Source organism: Pteronotus mesoamericanus, unplaced genomic scaffold, assembly GCF_021234165.1.
Source record: "Pteronotus mesoamericanus isolate MK-2021 breed Mesoamerican mustached bat unplaced genomic scaffold, CSHL_Meso_final scaffold_54, whole genome shotgun sequence".
In the NCBI taxonomy this organism is placed as follows: Eukaryota; Metazoa; Chordata; class Mammalia; order Chiroptera; family Mormoopidae; genus Pteronotus; species Pteronotus mesoamericanus.
Window position 1 is genome coordinate 1,607,667 of NW_026555321.1, and position 16,071 is coordinate 1,623,737.

At 41.8% G+C, this 16,071-nt stretch overlaps 1 protein-coding gene across 1 annotated transcript in view; it reads left to right on the plus strand.

Annotated features, from left to right (window-relative positions):
- The first annotated feature begins 671 nt into the window (after positions 1-671).
- SCN11A (sodium voltage-gated channel alpha subunit 11) overlaps positions 672-16,071 on the plus strand; it is a 70,099-nt gene continuing 54,699 nt past the window's right edge. Inside the window, exons 1-3 of the mRNA XM_054595501.1 lie at positions 672-938; positions 11,106-11,224; positions 12,489-12,596. Of these exons, the coding sequence (XP_054451476.1) occupies positions 672-938; positions 11,106-11,224; positions 12,489-12,596 (494 nt within the window). The remainder of the gene's footprint in view (positions 939-11,105; positions 11,225-12,488; positions 12,597-16,071) is intronic.

The following is a 16,071-nucleotide window of genomic DNA, read 5'->3' on the forward strand; positions in this document are numbered from 1 at the left end:
AAGGGACCAGCAAAGCTATCATCTCATGATAGAGTGACACTATTAACTTGGGCAAATCCTTATTGATTTCTTGGGGTCTCGCTTCTGTCAGGTCTGGGTCTCAGAAGAGAGCTGGCATAGGATTATAGATATTATATAAATGTGCCTGTCTGTGTTCCATTCCATCACATTTTAAGAACTCGGCTGACCAGATGTGAGAAAACACCCATGCACTTAGTTGTGATTTTACAATGCATAGCTTTGGGTCACTTGAGTCCCATTCCTGCCTCTCCTATTCACACTATGGCCACTTGTCTACCTCCTGCAGGCCTCACTTCAGTAGCTCAGCTGGTTGGGTCTTATTGTCTTGCTCTATGCTTGGGTCTGAATTTTAGAGAGTGGACTTCTGCCTTTTTCTGAATTCTACTTCCCACCTATCCCTAGATCCTCCAGGAATGATGCCCTGCTTTGGTCTTGCCTGTGCCCAAAGTTCTTGCTATACTGATAGTGGCGATCACTTCTTCTGACCTGTCCCACAGTCAGTAAGCTCCCAGGCCCCCTCGCCTCAGTCCCAATTCTTATAGACCCCATGACATTGTCTTTGAAGAGTAGAATGCCAAGGCAGGTTGTGTAATCTCTACTTTCCAGAGCTCTCTGAAGATCTGCTTCTTGTCTCTGTCCCAAGGGTGAAGATGGATGACTGGTACCACCCAGTGATCTTCCCAGATGCACGGAACTTCCGCCCCTTCACTTCTGAATCTTTGGCTGCAATTGAGAAGCGGATTGCCATCCAAAAGGAGAAAAAGAAGCTCAAAGGCCAGACAGCAGCAGAACCTCAGCCTCGACCTCAGCTTGATCTAAAGGCATCCAGGAAGTTGCCCAAGCTCTATGGTGACATTCCCCGTGACCTGATAGCAAAGCCCCTGGAAGACTTGGACCCGTTCTACAGAAATCATAAGGTAGTTCCATGGGGAGGCTGGGGCATTTTAACCATGCAGCTGTAGCTTGTGTTACAAGGATATTCAAACACCGATCTTGGGGTTTGCAGGTGGCTGGCTGTACTTCTCCTTTGCCATTACCCTTTGTCATGACCTTCATAATCCTGAGAACCCCATTCAGTCCTCATTTTCTTTCCATAATGCATGTCTTAGAGAAAAGCATGAAGACTAGGGGCGGCAGAAAGGTTAAAACAAGAACAGGGACAATAAAATGTCAAGAAAGAAGATTGGCCTAGCAGTCAGAAAAGTTGGGTGTAGGCCATTTCAATGATTGACTTTATGACTTTGGGTAAATAACTTCACTAATCCTAATTTTTCTCATCTGCAAAATGGGGATCATGCCTGTTTCCTCTGCCTTCCAGCATAGATGTGCTTTGGAAGCACTTTATAAACTGTAAAGCATTATACCTATGTGAAGGATTGATATTGCTGTCCAGGATTGTCCAGTTTAGCAACAAGAGTTTACCCTGAAAACTTCTTAGAGTTTACCTCTAAAAAGCTTTAGGCAGTAGGCTTTGTAGGCTATTATTAGTCTTATGAAGGTCAAAACCTGAGAGCAGCAATTTTCAACCTGTGTACCTTGGCAAGCTGGTGTGCTGCAAGAATCTTTTAAACATGAAATATTTTAAATATTTTAAGTTAGACCCCTATTTAGTAAGGGGTCTAACTTCTTTTTTTTTCTCTCCCATTTTCTTCTTTTTTTTCTGTTTTTTTTTTACTAATTTATTTATTTTTCCAAATACATTTGTCTCTGCCTTCCCCCCACCACTTTCCCCTGCCCCCTCCCCCCCCCTCAATCCTTCCCCACTTTGGTTTTGTCCATGAGTCCTTGCTATAATTTCCTTGACTTGCCCCTTCCCTTCCCTTTCCCTCACCCACCCCTCCCTACTTCCCTCTTGTCTCTGTTGGTTTCTTTTTCTTTCAGTGTTGCTGGTCTTATTTTCCTTGCTTATTTGTTTTGCTGGTTAGGTTCCGCTTATAGGTGAGATCATATGGTATTTGTCTTTCACCCCCTGGCTGATTTCTCTTAGCATAATGCTCTCTAGTTCCATCCATGCTGTCGCGAAGTGTAGTAGTTCTTTTTTTCTTTCTGCTGCGTAGTATTCCATTGTGTATATGTACCCTAATTTTTTTATCCAATCATCTACTGATGGGCATTTAGGTTGCTTTCAACACTTGGCTATTGTAAATTGTGCTGCTATGAACATTGGGGTGCATAGGTCCTTTTGAATTGGCATTTTGGGATTCTTAGCGTATAGTCCCAGCAGGGGAATCATTGGATCAAAAGGCAGTTTTTCAGCTTTTTGAGGAAATTCCGCACTGCTTTCCACAATGGCTGCACCAGTCTGCGTTCCCACCAACAGTGTACTAGTGTTCCCTTTTCTCCACAGCCTCGCCAGCACCTGTTGTTTGTTGATCTGTTTATGATGGCCATTCTGACCAGTGTGAGGTGGTATCTCATTGTGGTTTTGATCAGCATTTCTCTGATGGCTAAATGCCAAGCATCCTTTCAAATGTCTCTGGGCCCTCTGTATCTCTTCCTTGGAAGAGCATCTGCCCAGGTCCTTTGCCCATTTTTTGATTGGATCATTTGTCTTCTTGGAGTGGAGTCGAGTGAGTTCTTTATATTTTGGAGATCAAACCTCTATCTGATGTATCATTAGCAAATATATTTTCCCATATGGTTGGCTCCCTTTTCATTTTGCTGATGTTTTCTTTAGCCATGCAGGAGTTTCTTATTTTGATGAGGTCCCACTTGTTTATTCTTTCCTTTATGTCCCTTGCTTTAGGAGACATATCGGTGAAAAACTTGCTGCATGGGATATCTGAGAGTTTCCTGCCAGTGTTCTCCTCTAGGACTTTTATGGTATTGTGACTTACATTTAAGTCTTTTATCCGTCTTGAGTTTATTTTTGTGTATGGTGTCAGCTGATGATCAAATTTCAATTTTTTGCATGTAGCTGTCCAGCTCTCCCAACAGTATTTGTTGAAGAGGCTATTATTACTCCACTTTATGCTTCTGTCCTCCTTGTCAAATATTAGTTGCCCATATAGACCTGGGCTTATTTCTGAGCCTTCTATTCTGTTCCACTGGTCTATGGGTCTGTTCTTGTGCCAGTACCAGATTGTTTTGAGTATTGTGGCTTTGTAATATAGTTTGATGTCTGGTATTGTGATACCTCCTACTTTGGTGTTCTTTCTCAAAATTGCTGCAGCTGTTTGGGGTTGTTTATGGTTCCATATAAATTTTTGAAATGTCTTTTCTATTTCTGTGAAATACATCATTGGTATCTTAATAGGGATTGCGTTGACTCTATAAATTGCTTGGGGTAGTATGGACATTTTGATGATATTAATTCTTCCAATCCATGAGCATAGTATATGTTTCCATTTATTTGTGTCTTCCTTAATTTCTCTCTTCAATGTTGTATAGTTTTCTGCATACAGGTCTTTTACCTCCTTGGTTAAATTTATTCCTAGGTACTTTATTTTTCTTGTTGCTATATTGAATGGTATTTTTTTTTTCTGATTTTCTTCTTCTTCTATTTCATTGCTGGTGTACAGAAATGCCTTTGACTTCTGAATATTGATTTTGTATCCTGCTGTTTTGCCAAATTCACTTATTAGGTTGAGTAGTTTTTTGGTGGAGGCTACAGGGTTTTCTATGTACACTGTCATGTCATCTGCAAACAATGATAGTTTTACTTCCTCCTTTTCTATTTGGATGCCTTTTATTTCTTTTTCTTGTCTGACCACTGTGGCTAGGGCTTCCAATACCATGTTGAATAGAAGTGGTGAAAGCGGACATCTTTGTCGTGTTCCTGATCTTAGTGGGAAAGCTTTTAGTTTTTGCCTGTTGAGTATGATGTTGGCTGTAGGTTTTTCATATATGGCCTTTATTACGTTTAGGAATGCCCCATTTATTCCCATTTTGCTGAGTGTTTTGATCATAAATAGGTGCTGTACCTTATCGAATGCTTTTTCTGCATCTATCGAGATGATCATGTGGTTTTTGTCTTTCCTTTTGTTTATGTGATGTATTATGTATATTGATTTGCATATATTGAACCATCCCTGCATCCCTGGGATGAACCCCACTTGATCTTGATGGATGGTCTTTTTAATGTATTGCTGGATGTGGTTTGCCAATATTTTGTTGAGGATTTTAGCATCTATGTTCATCAGTAAAATTGGCCTGTAGTTTTCTTTCTTTGTAGGGTCTTTATCTGGTTTTGGGATTAGGGTGATGCTTGCCTCATAAAAAGAGTCTGGGAGTCTTCCCCCCTCTTGGATTTTTTGGAATAGTCTGAGAAGGAGAGCAGTTAGCTCTTCCTTAAATGTTTTGTAAAACTCTCCTGGGAAACCGTCTGGCCCTGGGCTTTTGTGTGCTGGGAGTTTCTTGATTACTGCTTCAATTTCCCCAGCTGTTATCGGTCTGTTCAAGCTTTCTGTTTCTTCCTCCTTCAGTGTTGGAAGATTATACTCTTCTAGAAATTTGTCCATTTTGTCAAGGTTTTCAAATTTCTTGGCATATAATTGTTCATAGTAGTTTCTTACAATCCTTTGTATTTCTGTGGTATCAGTTGTTATTTCTCCTCTTTCATTTCTGATATTATTTATTTGGGTCCTCTCCCTTTTTTTCTTGATGAGTCTGCTTAAAGGCTTGTCGATTTTATTTATCTTTTCAAAGAACCAGCTCCTGGATTGGTTGATTCTTTGAATTGTTCTTTTCATCTCTATGTCATTCAGTTCTGCTCTAATCTTGATTATTTCCTTCCTTCCACTTGCTCTGGGATTTACTTGTTGTTTTTTCTCCAGTTCTTGAAGTTGTAGTGTTAGGTCTTTTATTTGAAATGTTTCTATCTTTTTTAGGTAAGCCTGTATTGCTATGAACTTCCCTCTCAGGACTGCCTTTGCTGTGTCCCATAGGTTTTGGACTGTTGTCTGTTCATTTTCATTTGTTTCCAGAAACTTTTTGATTTCTTCTCTTATCTCATTATTGACCCACTCATTGTCTAATAGTCTACTGTTCAGTCTCCATGAGTTTGCAAGTTTTTAAGGGTTCTCTTTGAGGTTGATTTCCAGTTTCAAGCCCTTGTGGTCCGAGAAAAAGCTTGGTATTATTTCAATTTTCCTGAATTTTCTGAGGCTTGCTTTACGTCCTATCACATGGTCTATGTTTGAAAAAGTTCCATACGCATTTGAAAAGAGTGTGTATTTTGCTTCTTTGGGAAGTAAGGTTCTATATATGTCAGTTAAGTCCATTTGATTTAGTGCGTCATTCAGTTCCACAATATCCTTGTTGATGTTTTGTTTGGAAGATCTGTCCATTTTTTACAGTGAAGTGTTAAAATCCCCTACTATCAGTGTGTTGCTATCTATATCTTTTTAGAAGTTGTCCAAGACTTTCCTTATATATTTGGGTGCTCCTATGTTGGGTGCGTATAAGTTTACAGTGTTTATGTCTTCCTGATAGACTCTTCCTTTAAGTATTATAAAGTGTCCCTCTGGGTCTCTTTTTATGGCCTTTGTTTTGAAATCTATTTTGTCTGATATAAGTATTGCTACTCCTGCTTTCTTCTCTTGCCCAGTTGCTTGAAATATTTTTTTCCATCCCTTTACTTTCAATCTGTGTAGGTCTTTTGTTCTGAGGTGGGTCTCTTGTAGGCAGCATATGTGTGGGTCATATTTTCTTATCCATTCAGCTATCCTGTGTCTTTTGATTGGGGCATTTAGTCCATTTACATTGAGATATTATTGATAGAAAAATATTCATTTTTTCTCTTTGTACCTGTATTTTTCTCTTTCTTACACTTTACCTTCATCTTCTTAAACCAGTCCCTTTAGCATATCTTCTAGTGGTTGTTTGGTGGAGACATATTCTTTTAGCCTTCTTTTGTCTGGGGAACTCCTTATTTCCCCTTCTATTTTAATTGAGAGCCTTGCTGGGTAGAGCAGCCTTGGTTGTAGGCCTTTGCTTTTCATTACTTGGAATATTTCTTGCCATTCCCTTCTGGCTTGTAGTGTTTCTGTTGAGAAGTCAGCTCCTAGCCATATTGGGGCTCCCTTGTGTGTTACTCCCTGTTTCTCCCTTGCTGCCTTTAGGATTCTCTCTTTGTCTTTGATATTTGCCATTTTAATGATGATGTGTCTTGGAGTGGGCCTCATTGGGTCCCTCTTGAATGGGGCCCTCTGTGCTTCCTGGACCCGTGAGACCTTTTCTCTCCTCAAATTGGGGAAATTTTCCATCATTACTTTTTCCAAGAGGTTCTCTATCCCCTGCTCCTTCTGGTATCCCTATTATGTGGATATTATTCCGTTTCAGGTTGTCCTGCATTTCCCTAAATGCCTCCTCATTCTCTTTGAGTCTTTTTTTCCATTTCTTGTTCATTCTGGGAGCTTTTTTTCTACCTTGTCCTCTAGCTCTCTGATTTGACCCTCTGCCTCATCCAGCCTGCTTTTGATTCCTTCTCCTGTGTTCTTCAGTTCGGAAATGGTATTCTTCATATCTTCGTGTGTCTTCTTGATAGTTTCTATGTCCTTTTCCATGTTAATATAGTTTGCTGTAAGTTCTTGATAATTTCTCTGCAGTTTCTCATAGCTGTCTTTGAGCTGGCTGAGCTCATTGAGCTTCCTTAGAGACATTGTTTTGAATTCAATATCTGATAGTTCACTTGCCTCTATTTCATTTAGCTCTCTCTGTGGGGATTCCTCCTTTCCCCTCATTTGGAGAGAACTTCTTTTTCTTCCCATTTTTGGGAGAGTCTATTTTTATTATTATTTTTATTTTTGCTTCTGCTTCAATTGATCCATCTAGATTTCCTGACTTTGTGGATTAAACTTCTATGGTAGTAGTCGGGTTTGTTTGTTTGTTAGTTTGTTTGTTTACTTACTTTTCTTTCTGGGTCTGCCTCTGATGGTGTCAGTCGTTGACCCTATCTGACCTTGGGCCATTTGTTTGAGCCTTCCAGGAATCTGCTGTCTGTGTCTGTCTCCTGTGATTGTCAATCTGGTCACTCTGTCCTCATCTGTCAGGCTTAGGCACCACAGGGCGCAGCAGTGCCTCCTGATGGCGGGACTATCGTGCCCTTATAGGCTGCCGTCACTCAGGGGAGTAGTCCGCCTGAGCAACATGGAGATTGTGGACTGGGGAAGAGTCAGCACTGGGACTCCCCAATGCCTCTGTCTCCAGTCTCTCCCTGAGAGTCTCTGGGCAGCTCTGTGACCTCTTCAGCCAGGGATCCACTATTTCTGCGGATCACGTTGTAATCGCACACCTTCTGGCTCCCGTGCCTGCTTCTGCCTCTTTGGGGGCATGGCCTGCCTGCGCAAAATGGGGCCTACAGAATGTGGAGGGAGTCTGCTCTGGGGATCTCAGATAATCCTCCAGTTCTTTCCCCAGCCCCTCTTTCTCCAGTCTCTCCTCAAGGGTCTCTATGCAGCTGTGTGTCCCCTTTGGCCAGGGATCCTCTATTTCTTCCAGCCAGTCTGCACTCAGCCCCCAGCCCACACACACACAAGCTGTGTTTGGAGCGCGCAAAAGGCAGGTTCATGGATTCCCTTATGCCTGAGATGGTAGCTGCCGAGTGGGAGGTGAGTTATCACCGGGGCTCTGCTGGCCGCCGTCTCAGTTCTTTTCACAAAGTTTTCCTCACCAATATTTCCTCAGGCACTAGCCCACTCTGCTGCCGCCTCTACCCAGAGATCAAGGAAGGCAGCTGCCACTGCAAACTTTTGTGTTGGCCCTTTAAATGTCTCTTTGCATCTCCAGCCGCCTGTCTCTGGCAGAGAGCGCCCCTAAGCTTTTTGGGGTTGCGTTTTGTCTGTGTGTTTTCCTCGTTTCAGCTGCTGTAGTCTAGGGGTCCCTAGACTACATGATTCAGACCCTGTTCTTCTCAGGGGGATCTAACTGGCCGTTTCAATGTCCCTCTGGTGCTGGTGCCCGTGGGCGCCCAGCCCACCCTCACAAGCCTCTACCACACTTCTCACCCATTAGGATGTGTGAAAGTTGATTCCACTATCTGTCCACAGCTCCAAGGCTCCTCTCCCTCTATCATTCCATAGTTTTCCAGGTGATTTCTCCACCATTTAGTCACAATTCCAGTTTGGTCTTGGGAAGAGGTCTGCATGATTCCCATTCACTCCTCTGCCATCTTTCGGTCCCATATAAAATATTTTTAATGCAAACTAGTCTACAAGGAAGAAAGCAGATTCCTTTTGCTCAGACTCACTCCCTCTGAACGCCAGCACTGGGGCAACAGCTTGAAAGTCACCAGTGGTATACCTAACTTCTTTTCCCTTAGATTGTCAAGTAAAAAAATGACAACAGCCAATACAACAATAGCCATTTGTTGTGAATGAATCAAAATTTTGCCTATTTTTTTGTCAGATCAGAAAAAAATAAAATATTTTTTTTTAGTGTGCCAAAAAATTTTGGTAATTAGCTTATGTGTGCCATGAGATGAAAAACCACTGCCCTAGACCAACACTTGACACATAATCAGAGCTCAATAAATGAAGACTAAGAATATGATAATTAAGTAGACACATGCAGATTACACACAAACCACATGCCAGTATATGACAGCCCGGCTGTTTCATCTACCTGGATGTAGTTCTTGGAGGAAAATTCTAGTAGAAGTTGGTTGAAGGGGCCCACGTGAGGAAATGTGAACTCTGTGCTCCTCTGATGGCTGTTTGAAAGCCTAGGGGGACAGTGAGGACAGTTCTCTGCATCCCATCCCATTTCAGGAAAGGCTCAGAAGATCTTACCATTACCATCTCACTGTGTGATCCAGCAGAGAATGGATCCAGACTGAGGCCAGGGAGGAAGGAGGCTGGGGAATGTGGAGGAAGTCCTTGAAAACATGGGATGCTGAGAGCATCCTTCTCTAGCAGCCATGAGAAATTCATTTCTCCAAAGGAAAAATTGCCTGGTTCATATGTCCTTGAACTGGGATAGACTTAGGGTTACCAAGCCAAATGGGGACCATGTGTATCAAGGAAAGTAGGGTATGAATGGGAAGGATAAGAAAAGGGAAGAGAAATGAAGGATCATAAACACTCCAATATTTCTCCTTTTCCTTGTCCCAGATTCCAGGGGCTTTTTGGAGGCAGAGTTATTAAATGTGAAGTAACTGCTGGAGGCCTCCTTCAGCCTCAAGGCTGGATAGGAGACCTGTGAGGTAGGCAGCAGCTTGGTATGTTGTAAACAGTCCTGGAGGACAGGCTCTGTTCTCGCCTGGATGGATGTTCTAGAACTATCTCTTCTCAGCCTGGGTCCTCCCTTCAAATCAAAAGACACCATACTTGTTTAGAGCTCTGCGTATCTATTGCCTCACATGACCAGTCATGTGAAGTATGTATGATAGTTAACATTCTGCCTTACAGATAAGGAAACCATAGACTAGAGGGGGAAGTGGCTTATGCCAGGTCAGACAGACAGTAAGGGGTGGAGTTGGGACTCAAATCCAAGGGCTCTTTATATAGTCCCTGTCCACGTCCTCTCTTTAGGAGCTCCCACTTTGAAGAGTTACAGGGAAAGGGGTGGAGATGTGTCAGCAAGCAGACAAAAGGAGCTGGTACCTATCATTATAATCATTAAAACCCTGGCAAGTGTAGTTAAATACGCCATTAGTTGAAATATTTAAAGCAGTCACAGGAGACATTAATAAAATATCAAAATCAAAGGCCACGGAAACAGAGCCATGTCATGCCACCTATTAGTCTGGGGTGACCCATCTCAAGGATAGGTTTGCTCTCTGTCCCCGAACTGGAGCTTGGGCTCCTGGGCTCATTCATGGATTTTAAAGAACCCTGTGGCCCATTTCATTTTGTAACATAATGTCTCCTAGTCCACACATTTTCCTGCAGCCAGATGGTCATCATACAAGTAAGTTCCAGAAGCTGAGTGGAGGAAGGTTGATCATTGGCAGTAGCTGAAGTTCTGCTACTTGAGCTAAGGCAGTACCCACCCTGCTGTCTTGTGCCTTGGTGATAAGGCCTGTCTTTCCTCTCTGAGAACATGCTAGATTACATGTCATGTAGTACTTTTTGCAAGTCTGAAAGGGACTAACACAGGGAGACAAGAATGACCCACGTTCTGTTAAGGCTTTTGTAACTAACAGCCTTAAGGACACATAAAGGAACAGCTAGATTGCAGTTAAATGGAAGGAGGGAGGTTGGGGTGTTGATGTTGAGTGAAGGTTGTTGTCCAGGGTCTGCTCTATTCCAGAGCCCAGGAAGATATGCCAGGAGGAAATGGGTTCAGGTTTGGTGTAATTCAATGGGGCCCAAGTGGGCACTATGAGGGGGACAATGTGGCATTTGGCAGGTCTGTCCTGGGCTTGGCATCCCTGGACCTACCCTCAAAAGGCCAGTGGTGCCTCCAGTCATTGTGACAACAAAAAACACCCACATGCCTTTCCAGATTCCTTCTGTGGAGCTTCCCCTGCCAGGTGAGAACCACAGGCATATTTGCCTCTATGTCCATGGGGGGGACTGGAGAGCAAGTCTGGGAACCTTGATAGCTTTTCATTGGAGATCCTCAAGGTTAGAATTGATTGGTAGATTATCGCATGTTGAACTGCTCAAGCAGAGCAATATGGACTCTCTAGGTCCCTAACTACTCTATGATTCATTATAAAGTTTTCATTAGTGATCAGAATAATCTGCTGAATGTAAATGTTCAATTCTACTTCCATCTCTTCTACTTCTCTTCTAGTTCTTGTCTCTGTAGATAACACCTTATAGAGTACAACACGAAGAGCTTTGTTTGCCTCAGTTATTACTCTTCACATCTGCGTTCTTTATTTGCAGGGCCATGCAGGGCTGTGTGCTCCATCTCTGGGGCCTCCAGAGTATTCCTCTAGGTGAACGGGCCACAGCCCAACACTTATCTTGGGTCTCTGAGTGAGACCCAGGCCATCTGGGGACACCTGTTGGCTTCCGGAGTCACAGTGTTGGCTGTCACCTCAGGCTTCAGGTTGATAGCTCTCCAATCAGAAGCTGTAGTTAAAGCCAGTCTATACCTCAGTCCACAGTTCCCCTGAATTTTCTCTAAATGAACTCATGATAAATATTGTTTTGTCACTATATGTAATTCCTATTGTGTTTGGTCTTTTGCAGACATTTATGGTGTTGAACAAGAAGAGAACAATCTACCGCTTCAGTGCCAAGCGTGCCTTGTTCATTTTTGGGCCTTTCAACTCAGTCCGAAGTTTAGCCATTAGAATCTCAATCCATTCATATCCTTTTGTTGCATCTTTTACTAAGTCCAGTCCAGTGAAAATTGCATGCACCCCAGGGTGTTCATATGTTTGTTGAGTGGGAACAGCCCATTCTTTCAACCAATAGTGGCCAAAGGCCTACTGCTGCATGGCAGGACTGTGCTAGTGCTGGGTGTGAACAAGGTGTGGCCCTGGGATCCTTGGCCTCCAAAGGAGCTGGGTCAGAAGCAGACAGGACGTTTTAGTGAGATGGGTGGTTTGGGAGTGGTAGTGTGGAGAGGCACTGCTGTGCTTTGGAGGCATCACGGATGGCTTCCTGGAGAAAGGAGCATCTCAGGTGAGACCCAAAAGTTCTAAACTGTCAACCTGTGCACCATATTTAGCTAATAAATGTCTTGTGTTGGACCTACACAATGTTTAGAACTTTTTGGAAATACTCCCTAATGTTATAAGTCCAGGTTACCAGCTTCTCTTGAAAAACAGAACCTCTGTTGAGGCTAGGCCTACACTCCTCCTATCTGGCAAAGTCAGTGTAGTGAGGAACCACAGCCGCTTTTAGAGAGGATGAGCAAGCTCCATATGACCCCATGTTCACCCCTCCCTGTGACCCAGCATCAGCTCATTTCACCCAGTTATGTTATTGGCCAGGCTCTTAAGAATTTGAGTTTGCAGCCTCAGTCTTAGGGATAGAGACAGGCAGGAATCTTTGAGTGTTTCTGATGTGTATGGGGTTGGAGGAGACACTGGACAGTTTCAGACTGGGGAAGGTGTAAAAGACATGGATTGGTAGACAGGATGAAGTTTTGAAGAGAAAGAAGGAATAGCTCTTTAGGTTGGGTACCCTAGAAGCAGGGCTTGATATAGGGATTTTTATTTAGGTAATTTAATAGAGGAGTGCTCTCTGGAGAAGGAGAACGGGAGGCAGGATGAAACAAAAGGAGGAGGCAAGCAAGGACTGAGTTGCAACTGAGTTTCTGTCAACCTGAGCCCACAGGGAGCTCCAGGGCATGAATTATCACAGAACTTCATCACCTAGAGGCAAGGGACTAGCTTTTTGTGAGTCTGTCAGTCAGGCTTGTGGAAGGGGGTTGTAGCCTTCCAGGTGAGGAGGCTGCCATTCCACCTGAGCGTGGGGCAGCTGTAGGTTGTTCTCAGCCAACGCAGTTAGAGGACAAGTGCACCTGCATAGAAGGGGACCTGGAGGGGCACCCATGGCCTTAACTATAATAGCTAATGACACATGCCATCCTGTAGTATACCTGCCTTAATGGACACTGGTCACATTGTTCAGCATGTTTATCATCTGCACTGTCATCATCAACTGCGTGTTCATGGCCACGGCTGGTGGAAAGGAAAGCAATGCTACGGATAGCAATTATACTTATGCTGAGTAAGTGTCTGTCCTGTTTTTAAACAAGTATACCTAAAAAACTTTATATATATATGGAGAGCGGGAAACTTTAGATATATAGAGAAAGAAAAAGTCACCCATAATTTCAATTCCCCAACACAATGCTAGCAGAGTCAATTTTAATTTTTTATATATATATATTTATTATTGTTTTTATTTTTTTTACAGTTTTTAAAAAGATTTTATTTATTTTTATAGAGGGGGAAGGGAGGGAGAAAGAAAGGGAAAGAAGCATCAATGTGTGGTTGCCTCTTGCGTGCCCCCTACTGAGGACCTGGCCAGCAACCCAGGCATGTACCCTGACTGGGAATCAAACCAGCAACCCTTTGGTCCTCAGGCTGGCGCTCAGTCTACTGAGCCACAGCAGCCAGGGCTATGATTGTTTTTAAAGGCCTTTCAAAAATACATTGGTAATTAACAGCACACATGCAAATTTTATGTCTAGCTTTTCAGTGGTTTTCTTTGTGCTTACATAGTTCTATAGAAATCTATTTTGATGGCTACATAATATTTTATTGGGTGAATAAACCATAACTTGCTTAATCATTCTAAAATTTTCTACTATGAATAGCACTACAATAGGCATCTTTTTGCATAAAGCTACTTTTGAAAAATTATTTTCTTAGGATGGAGTCTTAGAAATATGTTTGGTAGGTCAAAAGGTATCTTTTAAAGCTTTAAAAATATATATTTGAGAACATAACAGGTGTGCTGAGTCAAAGAAATATAGTCCAAATGAAAGAACGGATCAAAGCTCCAAAAATAGAACTATGCAATGAACAGATAGCCAGCCTATCAGATGCACAGTTCAAAACACTGGTAATCAGGATGCTCACAGAAATGGTTCAGTATGGTCGCAAAATGGATAGAAAAGTGAAGGCTATGCAAAGTGAAATAAAAATTTACAGGGAACCAATGGTAAAAGGAAGGAAACCGGGACTCAGATCAATAATTTGGAGCGGAAGGAGGAGATTCAACCAGCACAGAATGAAGAAACAAGAATTAAAAAAAGTGAGGAGAGGCTTAGGAACCTCTGGGACAACATTAAACTATCCAACATCCAAATCATAGGTGTGCCAGAAGAAGAAGAAGAGGAAGAGCAAGAAATTGAAAGCTTATTTGAAAAAATAATGAAGGAGAATGTCCCCAGTCTGGTGAAGGAAATAGACTTCCAGGAGATCCAGGAAGCTCAGAGTCCCAAAGAAGTTGGACCCAAGGAAGCACATACCAAAGTACATCATAATTATATTACCCAAGATTAAAGATAAGGAGAGAATCTTAAAGGCAGCAAGAGAAAAGACTGTTAGCTGATTTCTCAAAAGAAATCTTGCAGGCAAGAAAGGGCCGGAAAGAAGTATCTGAAGTCATAAAAGACTAGGACCTATATCCAAGATGATTCTATCCAGCCAAGCTATCATTTAGACTGGAAGGGCAGATAAAGTGCTTCCCAGATAAGGAAAAATTAAAGGAGTTCATCATCACCAAGCTCTTATTATATGAAATGTTAAAGGGACTTATCTAAGAAAAAGATCAAAACTATGAACAGTAAAATGACAACAAACTCACAACTATCAACAACTGAACCTAAAAAACCAAAAAACCAAAAACCTGCTGAATACCTTGACTATGCTTGAACTAAAGGTGACACACTCCAGAGGGCCTCATTTGCCAGATGGATAGGAGTTTCCCCGTTATGGAGCTTCTAAGCCCTGCTTCCTACTGGTGGACATGGCTCTACTCCGTATCAAATGTCATCTTGGTCTGCCTCTCCCACCATGTACCAGGCTTCTGCTGAAAGCAGAACAGTAGGCATGGGAGGTCAGCTGTGGGAGGCTAGATGGTCAGGCTGAAACGGCAGTTGGGGCTGCTGTCTCTTTTGCTTAAGGTCTAAATGAAGACTTGCAAAACCCCCACAAATCTGCAATTATAGCCTTTTCCAAAATACCTATAAATTTATAAATTATACCTGAGTTTTAAAAAAATGGTATTTCAGAGCAGACATTAATTAATCTTCTGTGTTTATCTGTCACCTAAAAGGTACTGCTTAAAAGGGGCTGGAAGAGAGAGGAGTTCCTGCCTGTGTCAACCTTATGAACACTTCTTTTTGACTTGGCTGCTTTGGGGTTTTTCAAGTTTTCAAGAACTTAGTTCTGTAGCTTTGAGGGGTAACAATGGCTGGATAGTCTACCAGAAAAGGTCCACTTTTATTCTGAACCAACAGACTGTTTGAGTTGATTACGTTGGTCCCAAAAGTGGAACGAGTGTATGCACACAGACCCAGCATTTTTGACAGCTTGGGATTCTAACAAGAGAGCTAGGGTATTGTGTTTTGTTTGGAGGAGGTAGAAGAAGGGGAAGAAGGGAAATAAATTAGAGGATAGACATGAAGAGGAACTCAAGGAAGAAAATAAAAGATAGTTTTTTAAAAATTGTGGCAAAATACACATTCCATAAAATTTACTATCATAACCATTTTTAAGTGTACAGTTCAGTGGTATTAAGTACATTCACATTGTTGCGCAACCATTGCCACCATTCATATCCAGAACTCTTTTCATCTTGCAAAACTGAACCTCAGTACCCATTAAACAATAACTCCCTATTCTGCCCTTCCTTTCATTCCCTGGCAAGTACCCTTTTTCTTTCTGTTTCTTGTGGTATTTGACTACTCTGGGTGCCTCATATAAATAAAATCATAGTGTTTGCCTTTCTGTAACTGTTTTATTTCCCTTAGCATAATGACCTTAAGGTTCATCCATGTTGTAGCATGTCATAGGATTTCCTGCCTTTTAAAGGTTGAATAATATTCCATTGTATGTACCACATTTTATTGATCTTTTTTTCTATCAGTGGACATTTGTGTTGCTTCCACTTATTGGCTATTGTGAATAGTGCAAGTATAAATATGGGTGTGCAAATACCTTTTTTAGGCTCTACTTTTAATTCTTCTGTATATATACCCAGATGCAGGATTGCTGGATCATACAGCAATTCTATCTTCAATCTTTTTAGGAACCTCCATACTATTTTTTATGGTTGTTTCACCTTTTTACAATCCCACCAATAGTTTACAAGAGTTCCAATTTCTGCATCTCCTCATCAACACTTATTATTTTCTGTTTTTTTTTAAAGTCTCCATCCATTAGACTACAAGGCTGATATGGCAGTTTTGATATACATTTCCCTGATGATTAGTGATATTGATCATCTTTTCATATTCTTGTTGGCTATTTGTATATCATCTTTGGAGAAATGTCCATTCAAGCGGTTTGACACTTTTAGATCAGATTACTTGATTCTTTTTTGTTGAATCACAGGAGTATAATATGGATATTAATGTCTATGGATTTGCAAATATTTTATTCTAGGAGCTTTATACTTTCTGGTCTTACATTTAGCTCTTTAATCCATTTTGCGTTAATTTTTTTACATTGTGTAAAATAAGTGTTCAGCT